Source organism: Entelurus aequoreus, linkage group LG17, assembly GCF_033978785.1.
Source record: "Entelurus aequoreus isolate RoL-2023_Sb linkage group LG17, RoL_Eaeq_v1.1, whole genome shotgun sequence".
NCBI lineage: Eukaryota > Metazoa > Chordata > Actinopteri > Syngnathiformes > Syngnathidae > Entelurus > Entelurus aequoreus.
In genome coordinates, this window is record NC_084747.1 from 27,049,381 (window position 1) to 27,066,152 (window position 16,772).

Sequence of the window (16,772 nt, forward strand, 5' to 3'; positions counted from 1 at the left end):
TAAAAAATATATATATTATATATATAGAAAAAATAGTTTTAATTTGTTTTTAAATTATTATTTAAAAACAATTTTTTTTTACTCGGGACTACCCACGGGCCGGATTTTGGACGCTCGTATCTGGCCCGCGAGCCGTAGTTTGCGGCCCACTGGTATAGATTACAAAAATGATAATTAAAATGAATAAATAAATTTAAAAATTTTTTTTTTATATATATATAGAAAAAATAGTTTTAATATTTTTTTAAATTATTATTTAAAAACAATTTTTTTTTTACTCGGGACTACCCATGGGCCGGATTTTGGACGCTCGTATCTGGCCCGCGAGCCGTAGTTTGGTATAGTCTGGTATAGATTAGAAAAATGATAATTAAAATGGATAAATAAATTTAAAAAAAAAAAAAATTATATATATAGAAAAAATAGTTTTAATTTGTTTTTCAATTATTGTTTAAAAACAATTTTTTTTTACTCGGGACTACCCACGGGCCGGATTTTGGACGCTCGTATCTGGCCCGCGAGCCGTAGTTTGTGGCCCACTGGTATAGATTAGAAAAATGATCATTAAAATGAATAAATAAATTTAAAAAAAAAAAAAATTATATATATATAGAAAAAATAGTTTTAATTTGTTTTTAAATTATTATTTAAAAACAATTTTTTTTTTACTCGGGACTACCCACGGGCCGTATTTTGGACGCTCGTATCTGGCCCGCGAGCTGTAGTTTGCGGCCCACTGGTGTAGATTAGAAAAATTATATCTAAAATGAATAAAAATAAAAAATAAAATGAAAAATTATATATATAGAAAAAATTGTTTTAATTTGTTTTTAAATTATTATTTAAAAACAATTTTTTTTTTACTCGGGACTACCCACGGGCCGGATTTTGGACGCTCGTATCTGGCCCGCGAGCCGTAGTTTGCGGCCCACTGGTATAGATTAGAAAAATGATAATTAAAATGAATAAATAAATTTAAAAAAAAAAAAATTATATATATATAGAAAAAATAGTTTTAATTTGTTTTTAAATTATTATTTAAAAACAATTTTTTTCTTACTCGGGACTACCCACGGGCCGGATTTTGGACGCTCGTATCTGGCCCGCGAGCCGTAGTTTGCGGCCCACTGGTATAGATTAGAAAAATGATAATTAAAATGAATAAATAAATTTTAAAAATATATATATTATATATATAGAAAAAATAGTTTTAATTTGTTTTTAAATTATTATTTAAAAACAATTTTTTTTTACTCGAGACTACCCACGTGCCGGATTTTGGATGCTCGTATCTGGCCCGCGAGCCGTAGTTTGCGGCCCACTGATATAGATTAGAAAAATGATAATTAAAATGAATTTAAAAAAAAATACAAAAAATATTATATATATAGAAAAAATTGTTTTAATTTGTTTTTAAATTATTATTTAAAAACAATTTTTTTTTACTCGGGACTACCCACGGGCCGGATTTTGGACGCTCGTATCTGGCCCGCGAGCCGTAGTTTGCGGCCCACTGGTATAGATTAGAAAAATGATAATTAAAATGAATAAAAAAATTAAAATAAAAAAAATATTCTATATATAGAAAAAATTGTTTTAATTTGTTTTTAAATTATTATTTAAAAACAATTTTTTTTTACTCGGGACTACCCACGGGCCGGATTTTGGACGCTCGTATCTGGCCCGCGAGCCGTAGTTTGCGGCCCACTGGTATAGATTAGAAAAATGATCATTAAAATGAATGAATAAATTTAAAAATATATATTATATATATAGAAAAAATAGTTTTAATTTGTTTTTAAATTATTATTTAAAAACAATTTTTTTTTACTCGAGACTACCCACGGGCCGGATTTTGGACGCTGGCGGGCCGTAGTTTGGGGACCACTGTGATAAAATAATATTTTTTTTTTTTACTCAGTTATTGTAGTTATTTAAAAGCCTTTGTTTTAATGGAGAAGGGAAACAAAACAAAAAAAGATGGCGTCCTACCAGTCACGGCGTTGGTGGTGGCGGGCAGACTCTCACGTTCCCCCTTCACCGCCGTCACTCCCATCCCGTACTCGGTCCCGGGCCTGAGACCTGCGTGACGGCACAAATACAAATTCCAATATGTGACCAATGAAAGCGGCCAGCTGTTTCCTCTAATGGCGGCACTCGGACTCGCACAATGGGCGGCGGACAAATTGCGTTTCACGGCTCTTTGCATTGATGGATCTGTAGGGCCCTCTAATTCCTTGATTAGCTCGCCGCCAGGTCGTCACACGCCGACTCCTGCCGCATGAGACGCCACCTCCCGCCCGGGGAAAGGCATTGTGGGTAAAATCAGCGGCGTGAAGGCAATTAGGAATAATAGGTGTGTGAAAGCACTCGTGCGGGAGGACATCTGCTGAATGGACACTCCCAAGGACAAAGAGGCGGGCCAGACAAAGACGCCATTAAAGTGTTTTTGCAACTTTGTTTGCGTGTCGGACGTGGAAAGACGCAAACAAGGCCGGCAGTGTTGAGGCAGACGGATTGAAAACACGTCTCCTTTCCCGGGGATTGCGTTTTACACCGCAGATCCCCCCCCCCCCCTCCCGGGTTCCGCCATAAAGTGGGCAAACGTTTGAGTGCGGCAGCCATTAACGTAACACCGGCCATTTAACAAGAAGTAGCGGGGAACATTCCCACTGCTGAGTTTGCACACAAACACCTCAATTAAGGGCCAAAACAACATTGATGCATTAATTAACACATCATAGGTGGCGCTACATTTACTCCGTTACATTTACTTTAGTCACTTTTTGACTTTTACCTTGCTTAATTGCTTAAAAAAATAGCATGCTAACAGTTAGCAGGTGTCAAGTACAAAGTTATGACTCTGAGGTGAACAGAGGAAAAATTACCTTAATAAATTTGCATGCTAACATGTTAGCGTGTTAACAGTTAGCATGTGTCAAGTACCAAGTTATGACAGTGAGGTGAACAGAGGAAAAATTACCTTAAAAAATTTGCATGCTAACATGTTAGCGTGTTAACAGTTAGCATGTGTCAAGTACCAAGTTATGACTCTGAGGTGAACAGAGGAAAAATTACCTTAAAAAATTTGCATGCTAACATGTTAGCGTGTTAACATTTAGCATGTGTCAAGTACCAAGTTATGACACTGAGGTGAAAAGAGGAAAAAATTGCTAATTTTTTTTAGCGTGCTAACAGTTAGCATGTGTCAAGTACCAAGTTATATGACACTAAGGTGAACAGAGAAAAAATTACCTTAAAAAATGTGCATGCTAACATGTTAGCGTGTTAACAGTTAGCATGTGTCAAGTACCAAGTTATGACACTGAGGTGAAAAGAGGAAAAAATTGCTAATTTTTTTTTTAGCGTGCTAACAGTTAGCATGTGTCAAGTACCAAGTTATATGACACTGAGGTGAACAGAGGAAACAATTGCTTAAAAAATGTGCATGCTAACAGTTAGCATGTGTCAAGTACCAAGTTATGACACTGAGGTGAACAGAGGAAAAAATTGCAATTTTTTTTTTAGCGTGCTAACAGTTAGCATGTGTCAAGTACCAAGTTATATGACACTGAGGTGAACAGGGGAAAAATTACCTTAAGAAATTAGCATGCTAACATGTTAGCGTGTTAACAGTTAGCACGTGTCAAGTACCAAGTTATGACACTGAGGTGAACAGAGGAAACAATTGCTTAAAAAATGTGCATGCTAACAGTTAGCACGTGTCAAGTACCAAGTTATATGACACTGAGGTGAACAGAGGAAAAATTACCTTAAAAAATGAGCATGTTAACATGTTAGTGTGCTAACAGTTAGCATGTGTCAAGTACCAAGTTATGACACTGAGGTGAACAGAGGAAAAAATTGCTAATTTTTTTTAGTGTGCTAACAGTTAGCACGTGTCAAGTACCAAGTAATATGACACTGAGGTGAACAGAGGAAAAATTACCTTAAAAAATGAGCATGTTAACATGTTAGTGTGCTAACAGTTAGCATATGTCAAGTACCAAGTTATGACACTGAGGTGAACAGAGGAAAAAATTGCTACTTTTTTTAGGGTGCTAACAGTTAGCATGTGTCAAGTACCAAGTTATATGACACTGAGTTGAATGGAGGAAAAATTACCTTAACAAATTAGCATGCTAACATGTTAGCGTGTTAACAAATAGCATGTGTCAAGTACCAAGTTATGACACTGAGGTGAACAGACGAAAAATTACCTTAATAAATGTGAACGCTAACATGTTAGCATGCTAACAGTTAGCATGTGTCAAGTACCAAGTTATGACACTGAGGTGAACAGAGGAAAAAATTGCAAACATTTTTTTTGCGCGCTAACAGTTAGCATGTGTCAAGTACCAAGTTATGACACTGAGGTGAAAAGAGGAAAAAATTGCAAATTTTTTTTTAGCGTGCTAACAGTTAGCATGTGTCAAGTACCAAGTTATATGACACTGAGGTGAACAGAGGAAAAATTACCTTAACAAATTTGCATGCTAACGTGTTAGCGTGTTAACAGTTAGCATGTGTCAAGTACCAAGTTATGACACTGAGGTGAACAGAGGAAACAATTGCTTAAAAAATGTGCATGCTAACAGTTAGCATGTGTCAAGTACCAAGTTATGACACTGAGGTGAACAGAGGAAAAAATTGCAATTTTTTTTTTTAGCGTGCTAACAGTTAGCATGTGTCAAGTACCAAGTTATATGACACTGAGGTGAACAGGGGAAAAATTACCTTAAGAAATTAGCATGCTAACATGTTAGCGTGTTAACAGTTAGCACGTGTCAAGTACCAAGTTATGACACTGAGGTGAACAGAGGAAACAATTGCTTAAAAAATGTGCATGCTAACAGTTAGCACGTGTCAAGTACCAAGTTATATGACACTGAGGTGAACAGAGGAAAATTTACCTTAAAAAATGAGCATGTTAACATGTTAGTGTGCTAACAGTTAGCATGTGTCAAGTACCAAGTTATGACACTGAGGTGAACAGAGGAAAAAATTGCAAATTTTTTTTAGTGTGCTAACAGTTAGCACGTGTCAAGTACCAAGTAATATGACACTGAGGTGAACAGAGGAAAAATTACCTTAAAAAATTAGCATGTTAACATGTTAGTGTGCTAACAGTTAGCATGTGTCAAGTACCAAGTTATGACACTGAGGTGAACGGAGGAAAAAATTGCTAATTTTTTTTAGGGTGCTAACAGTTAGCATGTGTCAAGTACCAAGTTATATGACACTGAGTTGAACAGAGGAAAAATGACCTTAACAAATTAGCATGCTAACATGTTAGCGTGTTAACAAATAGCATGTGTCAAGTACCAAGTTATGACACTGAGGTGAACAGACGAAAAATTACCTTAATAAATGTGAACGCTAACATGTTAGCATGCTAACAGTTAGCGTGTGTCAAGTACCAAGTTATGACACTGAGGTGAACAGAGGAAAAAATTGCTCAAAAAATTAGCATGCTAACAGTTATCATGTGTCTAGTACCAAGTTTATATGACACTGAGGTGAACAGAGGAAAACATTGCTTCAAAAATTAACATGTTAGCACGCTAACAGTTAGCATGTGTCAAGTACCAAGTTACTGTATAATACACTGAGGTGAACAGAGGAAAAATTACCTTAAAAAATTTGCATGCTAACATGTTAGTGTGTTAACAGCATGTGTCAAGTACCAAGTTATATGACACAGAGGTGAACAGAGGAAAAAATTGCTCAAAAAATTAGCATGCTAACAGTTAGCATGTGTCAAGTACCAAGTTAAGACACTGAGGTGAACGGAGGAAAAATTACCTTAAAAAATGAGCATGTTAACATGTTAGTGTGCTAACAGTTAGCATGTGTCAAGTACCAAGTTATGACACTGAGGTGAACAGAGGAAAAAATTGCTAATTTTTTTTAGCGTGCTAACAGTTAGCATGTGTCAAGTACCAAGTTATATGACACTGAGTTGAACAGAGGAAAAATTACCTTAACAAATTAGCATGCTAACATGTTAGCGTGTTAACAAATAGCATGTGTCAAGTACCAAGTTATGACACTGAGGTGAACAGACGAAAAATTACCTTAATAAATGTGAACGCTAACATGTTAGCATGCTAACAGTTAGCGTGTGTCAAGTACCAAGTTATGACACTGAAGTGAACAAAGGAAAAAATTGCTCAAAAAATTAGCATGCTAACAGTTATTATGTGTCAAGTACCAAGTTTATATGACACTGAGGTGAACAGAGGAAAACATTGCTTCAAAAATTAACATGTTAGCACGCTAACAGTTAGCATGTTTCAAGTACCAAGTTACTGTATAATACACTGAGGTGAACAGAGGAAAAATTACCTTAAAAAATGTGCATGCTAACATGTTAGTGTGTTAACAGCATGTGTCAAGTACCAAGTTATATGACACAGAGGTGAAAATTGCTCAAAAAATTAGCATGCTAACAGTTAGCATGTGTCAAGTACCAAGTTATATGACGCTGAGGTGAACAGAGGAAAAATTACCTTAAAAAAATTAGCATGCCAACATGTTAGCGTGTTAACAGTTAGCATGTGTCAAGTACCAAGTTATGACACTGAGGTGAACAGACGAAAAATTACCTTAATAAATGTGAACGCTAACATGTTAGCATGCTAACAGTTAGCATGCTAACAGTTAGCGTGTGTCAAGTACCAAGTTATGACACTGAGGTGAACAGAGGAAAAAATTGCTCAAAAAATTTGCGTGCTAACAGTTATCATGTGTCAAGTACCAAGTTTATATGACACTGAGGTGAACAGAGGAAAACATTGCTTCAAAAATTAACATGTTAGCACGCTAACAGTTAGCATGTGTCAAGTACCAAGTTACTGTATAATACACTGAGGTGAACAGAGGAAAAATTACCTTAAAAAATTTGCATGCTAACATGTTAGTGTGTTAACAGCATGTGTCAAGTACCAAGTTATATGACACAGAGGTGAACAGAGGAAAAAATTGCTAAAAAAATTAGCATGCTAACAGTTAGCATGTGTCAAGTACCAAGTTATATGACGCTGAAGCGAACAGAGGAAAAATTACCTTAAAAAAATTAGCATGCCAACATGTTAGCGTGTTAACAGTTAGCATGTGTCAAGTACCAAGTTAAGACACTGAGGTGAACGGAGGAAAATATTGCTTAAAAAATTAGCATGCTAACATGTTAGCATGCTAACAGTTAGCAGGCTCCAGCAACCCCCTCAAGCCCAAAAGGGACAAGCGTTAGAAAATGGATTGATGGATTAAAGTACCAAGTTATTTGACACTGAGGTGAACAGAGGAAAAATTACCTTAAAAAAATAGCATGCTAACATGTTAGCGTGTTATACCATAATTTCAACCCTAATATATATCATTTTAAGGTGACCTGCCACTTCAATTTATAGTGGGCTGCTGTTCCACCTTTACATTGCTGAATATTCACTGTTTGGGCAGCCATGACTAAAGAGGTGTGTGACAGGGAGACGTACCAGAGATCTTGGCCTGAGTGGAGTCCTTGGCTCCAGCGGGGAAGAGAACCTCTCTGTGCTCGCCTCCAGACAGAGGACCGTACTTGATGCGGTAGTCGGCCACCCGAGCTCGGCTGTTCTTCCACTCCAGAGTGATGCTCTCGTCTGTCAGCTCCACCGTCTGCAGCTCCCTGGGGGCGTCCAAGTCTGTCACACACACAAGTTACACCTGCGGAATTAGCAAAAATAGCTAGCATGCTAACAAGATAAAACTACCATGTAAACAGTTAGCCTGTGTGAAACAACAAACTAATTGACGGCGAGGTGTATAACAGTTTTAGTACATTAGCCAGAGAGTGTTAACAAAAACTACTGAGATGTATACCTGCAAAAATAGCTAGCATGTTAACATGTTAGCATGCTAACAGTTGTGAAATAACCAAATATACAACCCTGAGGTGTATGCCTGCAAAATGAGTAAAAAGAGCTAGCATGCTAACAAGCTAACATGAACGTGCGAACAGTTAAGCATGTGTGAAATAACACAATGTACAAACCTGAGGTGTATACATGCAAAATGAACAAAAATAGTTAGCATGCTAACAATTAGCATGCGTGAAATAACAAACTAATTGACTGTGAGGTGTATGACAGTTGGCACATTAGCGAGAGAGTGTCAACAAAAGCTACGACCCTGAGATGTATACCCGCAAAAGTAGCTAGCATGTTAGCGAGCTAACATTAGCAGGCTAACAGTTGACACGTGTGAAATGACCAAATTACCTGCAAAATGAGCTAGCATGCTAACAAGTTAACATGAACGCGCAAACAGTTAGCATGTGTGAAATACCGCAATATACAAACTCGAGGTGTATACATGCACAATGAACAAAAATAGTTAGCCTGCTAAAATTTAGCATGCTAACAATTAGCACGCGTGATACAACAAACCAATTGACTGTGAGGTGTATCACAGTTGGCACATTAGCCAGAGTGTCAACAAAAACTACGACCCTGAGATGTATACCCGCAAAAAATAGCTAGCATGTTAGCGAGCTAACATTAGCATGCTAACAGTTAACACGTGTGAAATAACCAAATGTACAACCCTGAGGGGTATGCCTGCAAAATGAGCTAGCATGCTAACAAGTTAACATGAACGCGCGAACAATTCGCATGTGTGAAATAACACAATATACAAACTCGAGGTGTATACATGCAGAATGAACAAAAATAGTTAGCCTGCTAAAAGTTAGGATGCTAAAAATTAGCATGCATGATACAACAAACTAATTGACTGTGAGGTGTATAACAGTTGGCACATTAGCGAGAGAGTGTCAACAAAAACTACGACCCTGAAATGTATACCCGCAAAAGTAGCTAGCATGTTAGCGAGCTAACATCAGCAGGCTAACAGTTAACATGTGTGAAATAACCAAATTACCTGCAGAATGAGCTAGCATGCTAACAAGGTAATATGAACGTGCGAACAGTTAGCATGTGTGAAATAGCACAATATACAAACCTGACGTGTATACATGCAAAATGAACAAAAATAGTTAGCCTGCTAAAAGTTAGCATACTAACAATTAGCACGCGTGATACAACAAACCAATTATTGACTGTGAGGTGCATAACAGTTGGCACATTAGCGAGAGAGTGTCAACAAAAACTACGACCCTGAGATGTATACCCGCAAAAAATAGCTAGCATGTCAGCGAGCTAACATTAGCATGCTAACAGTTAACACGTGTGAAATAACCAAATGTACAACCCTGAGGGGTATGCCTGCAAAATGAGCTAGCATGCTAACAAGTTAACATGAACGTGCGAACAATTCGCATGTGTGAAATAACACAATATACAAACTCGAGGTGTATACATGAAAAAATGAACAAAAATAGTTAGCCTGCTAAAAGTTAGCATGCTAAAAATTAGCATGCATGATACAACAAACTAATTGACTGTGAGGTGTATAACAGTTGGCACATTAGCGAGAGAGTGTCAACAAAAACTACGACCCTGAGATGTATACCCGCAAAAAATAGCTAGCATGTTAGCGAGCTAACATTAGCATGCTAACAGTTAACACGTGTGAAATAACCAAATGTACAACCCTGAGGGGTATGCCTGCAAAATGAGCTAGCATGCTAACAAGTTAACATGAACGCGCGAACAATTCGCATGTGTGAAATAACACAATATACAAACTCGAGGTGTATTCATGCAAAATGAACAAAAATAGTTAGCCTGCTAAAAGTTAGCAGGCTAAAAATTAGCACGCATGATACAACAAACTAATTGACTGTGAGGTGTATAACAGTTGGCACATTAGCGAGAGAGTGTCAACAAAAACTACGACCCTGAGATGTATACCTGCAAAAGTAGCTAGCATGTTAGCGAGCTAACATTAGCAGGCTAGCAGTTAACATGTGTGAAATAACCAAATTACCTGCAAAATGAGCTAGCATGCTAACAAGGTAATATGAACCCGCGAACAGTTAGCATGTGTGAAATAGCACAATATACAAACCTGACGTGTATACATGCAAAGTGAACAAAAATAGTTAGCCTGCTAAAAGTTAGCATGCTAACAATTAGCATGCGTGATACAACAAACCAATTGACTGTGAGGTGCATAACAGTTGGCACATTAGCGAGAGACTGTCAACTAAAACTACGACCCTGAGATGTATACCTGCAAAAATAGCTAGCATGTTAGCGAGCTAAAATTAGCATGCTAACAGTTAACACGTGTGAAATAACCAAATGTACAACCCTAAGGTGTATACCTGCAAAATGAGCTAGCATGCTAACAAGATAACATGAACGCGCGAACAGTTAGCGTGTGTGAAATAGCACAATATACAAACTTGAGATGTATACATGCAAAATGAACAAAAATAGTTAGCCTGCTAAAAGTTAGCATGCTAAAAATTAGCACGCATTATACAACAAACTAATTGACTGTGAGGTGTATAACAGTTGGCACATTAGCGAGAGAGTGTCAACAAAAACTACGACCCTGAGATGTATACCCGCAAAAGTAGCGAGCATGTTAGCGAGCTAACATTAGCAGGCTAACAGTTAACATGTGTGAAATAACCAAATTACCTGCAAAATGAGCTAGCATGCTAAAAAGGTAATATGAACACGCGAACAGTTAGCATGTGTGAAATAGCACAATATACAAACCTGAGGTGTATACATGCAAAATGAACAAAAATAGTTAGCATGCTAACAGTTAGCACGCATGATACAACAAACCAATTGACTGTGAGGTGCATAACAGTTGGCACATTAGCGAGAGAGTGTCAACTAAAACTACGACCCTGAGATGTATACCCGCAAAAATAGCTAGCATGTTAGCGAGCTAAAATTAGCACGCAAACAGTTAACACGTGTGAAATGTACAACCCTGAGGTGTATACCTGCAAAATGAGCTAGCATGCTAACAAGCTAACATGAACGCGCGAACAGTTAGCATGTGTGAAATAACACAACATACAAACTCGAGGTGTATACATGCAAAATGAACAAAAATAGTTAGCATGCTAAAAGTCAGCATGCGTTACATCGCAAAAATAATTGACTCTGAGACTGCCCTTTGAGACACTTTGATTGATTGATTGATTGATTGATGTACAGTACATCTGCACAATTTTCAAAATGAGCTAGCATGCTAACAAGCTAACATTTACATGCTAACAGTTAGCAGGCGTGAAATAACAACATAAACAACCCTGAGGTTTCCCTGCTCGTCAGGGGATAAAATCTCATGTGATAAAATCCCCTGACGAGCGGGGGAAACCTGCGAAACAGGCTTGTAGGGATGATATAGCCTCTTGTGTTTTCTCCTGACCTAACGTATATATATGTATGTATGTATGTATATATGTGTATATATAAGGGTTGTACAGTATAGTACTGCGATACTAATGAATTATTTTCGGTACTATACCGCCTCTGAAAAGTACCGGTACTATTTTTTTGTTAAAATAAAGCCAATAATGCACTGTTTTGGGGTCCCCTGTATTTAGAAAAGTACCGAAAGGTACGGAGAAGTATGGAAATAATAGTCCCATAGGACATGAACGTCATGAGTGTGCTTGTCACCTGTCAGGAAGGACTGATAGACAGGAAGGCTGCTTCCTTGTCCCCGCTGTGCGCTCAGGGAGACGTCGTATTGAGTGTCGGGGGTTAGGCCTCCAAGGTGGTGTTGCGTGTCGCCCGGGGAAAGCTCCACCACGCTGCGGTCCGCCGGGTTCGATCCCGGACCGTACGAGATGCTGACTCCATCCACGTGGGCCACAGGCTGGAACCATGTGACCAGAGCTGTGGTGTCCGTCACATCGCGTACGTTCACCTGGCCGGGGGCGTCGATTCCTGCAGTCAAGGAGGCCGATTAGCGATATTTGGAGCCCATACTCATTAGCAGTAAAATAATCCCATTGCGTTTTTGGCAGCGATATCATTTCTGTCGTCTTCATGTCCATCCATTCACGCGAAGTGGAAAGCAACCGTCTCTTAAGTAATGGTGTCATTTTACAAGCCGCTTTTCAAAATGCGCTAGCTCGATGCTAATTTGCATTGGATATGCCATATACATGCTACTGATTAGACAGAGGGGAACAGAGGAAACATTAGCTTAAAAAATTAGCATGCTTCCGGCAGGCACTGTCACGTGACTCAGTTTAGAGATGTTAGCATGTTAGCAGTTAGCATGTGTCAAAGGCCAAGTTATATGACACTGAGGTGAACAGAGGAAAAATTACCTTAAAAAATTAGCATGCTTCCACCAGGCACTGTCACGTGACTCTGTTTAGACATGCTAGCATGTTAGCGTGTTAACAGTTAGCATGGGTCAAGTACCAAGTTGTATGACACTGAGGTGAACAGAAGAAAAATTACCTTAAAAAATTAGCATGCTAACATGTTAGCGTGTGAACAGTTAGCATGTGTCAATTACCAAGTTATATGACACTGAGGTGAACAGAGGAAAACATTACTTAAACAATTTGCATGCTAACAGTTAGCATGTGTCTATTACCAAGTTATATGACACTGAGGGGAACGGAGGTAAAATTACCTTTAAAAAATTAGCATGCTAGCATGTTAGCGTGCTAACAGTTAACATGCGTCAAGTACCAAGTTTTGACACTGAGGTGAACAGAGGAAAAAAATGCTTAAAAATGTTGCATGCTAACAGTTAGCATGTGTCAAGTACCAAATTATGACACTGAGGTGAACAGAGGAAAAAAATGCTGAAAAAAATGTGCATGCTAACAGTTAGCATGTGTCAAGTACCAAGTTATATGACACTGAGGTGAACAGAGGAAAAATTACCTTAAAAAAATTAGCATGCTAACATGTTAGCGTGCTAACAGTTAGCATGTGTCAAGTACCAATTTTTGACACTGAGGTGAACAGGGGAAAACATTACTTAAACAATTTGCATGCTAACAGTTAGCATGTGTCTATTACCAAGTTATATGACACTGAGGTGAACGGAGGAAAAATTACCTTTAAAAAATTAGCATGCTAGCATGTTAGCGTGCTAACAGTTAACATGTGTCAAGTACCAAGTTATGACACTGAGGTGAACAGAGGAAAACATTACTTAAACAATTTGCATGCTAACAGTTAGCATGTGTCTATTACCAAGTTATATGACACTGAGGGGAACGGAGGAAAAATTACCTTTAAAAAATTAGCATGCTAGCATGTTAGCGTGCTAACAGTTAACATGTGTCAAGTACCAAGTTTTGACACTGAGGTGAACAGAGGAAAAAAATGCTTAAAAATGTTGCATGCTAACAGTTAGCATGTGTCAAGTACCAAATTATGACACTGAGGTGAACAGAGGAAAAAAATGCTGAAAAAAATCTGCGTGCTAACAGTTAGCATGTGTCAAGTACCAAGTTATATGACACTGAGGTGAACAGAGGAAAAATTACCTCAAAAAAATAGCGTCCGAACATGTTAGCGTGTTATCAGTTAGCATGTGTCAAGTACCAAGTTATATGACACTGAGGTGAACAGAAGAAAAATTACCTTAAAAAAATAGCATGCTAACATGTTAGCGTGTGAACAGTTAGCATGTGTCAATTACCAAGTTATATGACACTGAGGTGAACAGAGGAAAAATGACCTTAAAAAAATTTGCATGCTAACATGTTAGCGTGCTAACAGTTAGCATGTGTCAAGTACCAAGTTATGACACTGAGGTGAACAGAGGAAAACATTACTTAAACAATTTGCATGCTAACAGTTAGCATGTGTCTATTACCAAGTTATATGACACTGAGGGGAACGGAGAAAAAATTACCTTTAAAAAATTAGCATGCTAGCATGTTAGCGTGCTAACAGTTAACATGCGTCAAGTACCAAATTTTGACACTGAGGTGAACACAGGAAAAAAATGCTTAAAAATGTTGCATGCTAACAGTTAGCATGTGTCAAGTACCAAATTATGACACTGAGGTGAACAGAGGAAAAAAATGCTGAAAAAAATGTGCATGCTAACAGTTAGCATGTGTCAAGTACCAAGTTATATGACACTGAGGTGAACAGAGGAAAAATTACCTTAAAAAAATTAGCATGCTAACATGTTAGCGTGCTAACAGTTAGCATGTGTCAAGTACCAAGTTATGACACTGAGGTGAACAGAGGAAAACATTACTTAAACAATTTGCATGCTAACAGTTAGCATGTGTCTATTACCAAGTTATATGACACTGAGGTGAACGGAGGAAAAATTACCTTTAAAAAATTAGCATGCTAGCATGTTAGCGTGCTAACAGTTAACATGTGTCAAGTACCAAGTTTTGACACTGAGGTGAACAGAGGAAAAAAATGCTTAAAAATGTTGCATGCTAACAGTTAGCATGTGTCAAGTACCAAATTATGACACTGAGGTGAACAGAGGAAAAAAATGCTGAAAAAAATCTGCATGCTAACAGTTAGCATGTGTCAAGTACCAAGTTATATGACACTGAGGTGAACAGAGGAAAAATTACCTTAAAAAAATAGCGTCCGAACATGTTAGCGTGTTATCAGTTAGCATGTGTCAAGTACCAAGTTATATGACACTGAGGTGAACAGAGGCAAAATTACCTTTAAAAATTAGCATGCTAGCTTGTTAGCGGGTTAACAGTTAGCATGTGTCAAGTACCAAGTTATGACACTGAGGTGAACGGAGGAAAAATGACCTCTTTCGACACCTCCAAATGTGTTAACGGAAACTATAACTAAAATGTACGTTCCAGTCAAACAGCTGCTGTGTAATAAGTACAATACTAACAGTATTAACACTTTGTAGGGCGCGACAACACATTCCGATTAATGGCAAAGACTACTTCCTGACTACATAAACACATTGAGGACAAACTGAAATGAAGGCGTACTTGCAAATGATACTCAGAAGTGTATGAAAACACAATTTAACAACTGGACAGCACAGTTATTATCATCTCACTGTTAAATATTTAATATATATTTTTAGATTTTATTATTTCACCAGAGTTTGCAATTCCGGTAGGAGATGCGTGCGAATACCCTATGTGCGCAGGTCGCCGAACCGCCGATACGCGTAAGCGGAACTGAAATGCTTGACTGTCCAGGGTGAGTGGAGTGTGTGGATGTTGGAACGGTTGAAATCGGTTGAGAAATATGGAATATGGAGAGGTTTGTATATTGCCCATTCATTGTCAATGGAGAGAAAATGACTGGAAATTATGGGAAAACCAGTAATTTTGGAAAAACGAAAACATGTTTTGCGTTGAATATATGGGAAGAGCGGTGTGGGTGGATGTTTGAAAGGTCGGAATTGGGTTTAAAAAATGCAAACAATTTTGAGAAATTTCCTGGAAATGAAGGAATTTCATGGAAACCAAGAGTTTTTAAAAATATCGATGCTAGCACAATTGTCCTAGATCAGTGGTTCTTAACCTTGTTGGAGGTACGGAACCCCACCAGTTTCATATGCGCATTCACTGAACCCTTCTTTCGTGAAAAAAAAAAAAAAAATTATTTCCAAATTCAAAACAATGTTATATTTTTCTTTTTACTGGTGCACAAAATGAACCGTGCATGAACATCACCTTGTTCAAAGAACAAAACCAACAATGCATGAACTCACAACAAATTACACACCTGTAAATCAGATGGAAAATTAGAGGGAACTTTGTTTGGGGGTATCCATAATACGCCGATAGGGAGAAGTTTTTATTTACACGATGAGTCGGGTGTGTCTAGGGCTCCGCCGAACCCCTGAGGGCGACTCACCTAACCCTTTGGGTTCGATCGAACCCAGGTTAAGAACCACTGCCCTAGATGATATGAATGGGTTGGTGTTGGAATTTTTCGAAACGGTTGAAAAATGTTGACGTAGGGACAGTTTGAATTTCAATTGGTATTTCGGAATTTCGGGAAAACCGGGATTTTTTACGGATAAAAAAAAGATACTGTTGTTGTCCCAATTAAAAATAATGTTTTGAAGGTGGAATGGTTGAAAAATGTGGACTGTGAAGACTTTCCAGGAAAAGGTATAACAGAGCTTTGGAAAACCGGTAATTCTGGGAATTCCTGGAAATGTTTTTGAACATGGAAAATGGAAGTGTGATTGTCCAAGGTGAGATGAGTGTGCGGATGGTAGAACGGTTCAAATCTAATGAGAAATGCGGGATATGCAGTTGATTCTATATTTCCTATTCATTGTCAGTTGGGAGAAAATTACTGGAAATTCCGGGAATTTGGGGAAAGATAAAAAATGTTTTGTGTTCGATATATGGGAAGAGCGGTGTGGGTGGATGGTTGAAAGGTCGGAATTGGGTTTAAAAAATGCAAAACATTTTGAGACATTTTCCCATTAATTTGGATGGGAATTCCCTGGAAATTTGGGAATTTCAGGAAAACCGATCATTTAAAAAAAAAAATTAATCTTAACACAATTGTCCAAGATTATATGAATAGGTTGGTGTTGCAATTGTTTTAAACAGTTGAAAAATGTTGACGTAGGGACAGTTTGAATTTCAATTGGTATTTCGGAATTCCTGGAATTTGGGGAAAACCGGGATTTTTTTACGAAACAAAAAAGATTACTTTTGTTGTCCCAATTAAAAAGAATGCTTCAAAGGTGGAATGGTTGAAACATTTGGACTGTGAAAACTTTTCAGGAAGAGGTAAAATAGGGAATTTGGGGAAAGCTAAAAAATGTTTTGTGTTCGATATATGGGAAGAGCGGTGTGGGTGGGTGGTTGAAAGGTCTAAAAAAATGTCCCATTAATTTGAATGGGA

General features: G+C 37.9%; 2 protein-coding genes across 7 annotated transcripts in view; one reads left to right on the top strand and one right to left on the bottom strand.

Annotated features, from left to right (window-relative positions):
- LOC133632763 (TNF receptor-associated factor 2-like) overlaps positions 1 to 7,637 on the top strand; it is a 126,680-nt gene extending 119,043 nt beyond the window's left edge. The window contains exon 12 of the mRNA XM_062025422.1: positions 7,487 to 7,637. The gene's annotated coding sequence lies outside the window, so the exon portion shown is untranslated. The remainder of the gene's footprint in view (positions 1 to 7,486) is intronic.
- The window catches only part of tncb (tenascin Cb), a 232,461-nt gene that overhangs the window by 59,209 nt on the left and 156,480 nt on the right, over positions 1 to 16,772 (bottom strand). For all 6 annotated transcript variants that reach the window (XR_009821700.1, XR_009821701.1, XM_062025419.1 and 3 more), the window contains 3 exons: positions 11,592 to 11,861; positions 7,497 to 7,682; positions 1,993 to 2,082 (listed from right to left, as the gene is read on the bottom strand). Coding sequence is in view for 4 of the 6 variants with exons in the window: in XM_062025419.1 (XP_061881403.1) it covers positions 1,993 to 2,082; positions 7,497 to 7,682; positions 11,592 to 11,861 (546 nt within the window). In the remaining 2 variants the exon portion in view is untranslated. The remainder of the gene's footprint in view (positions 1 to 1,992; positions 2,083 to 7,496; positions 7,683 to 11,591; positions 11,862 to 16,772) is intronic.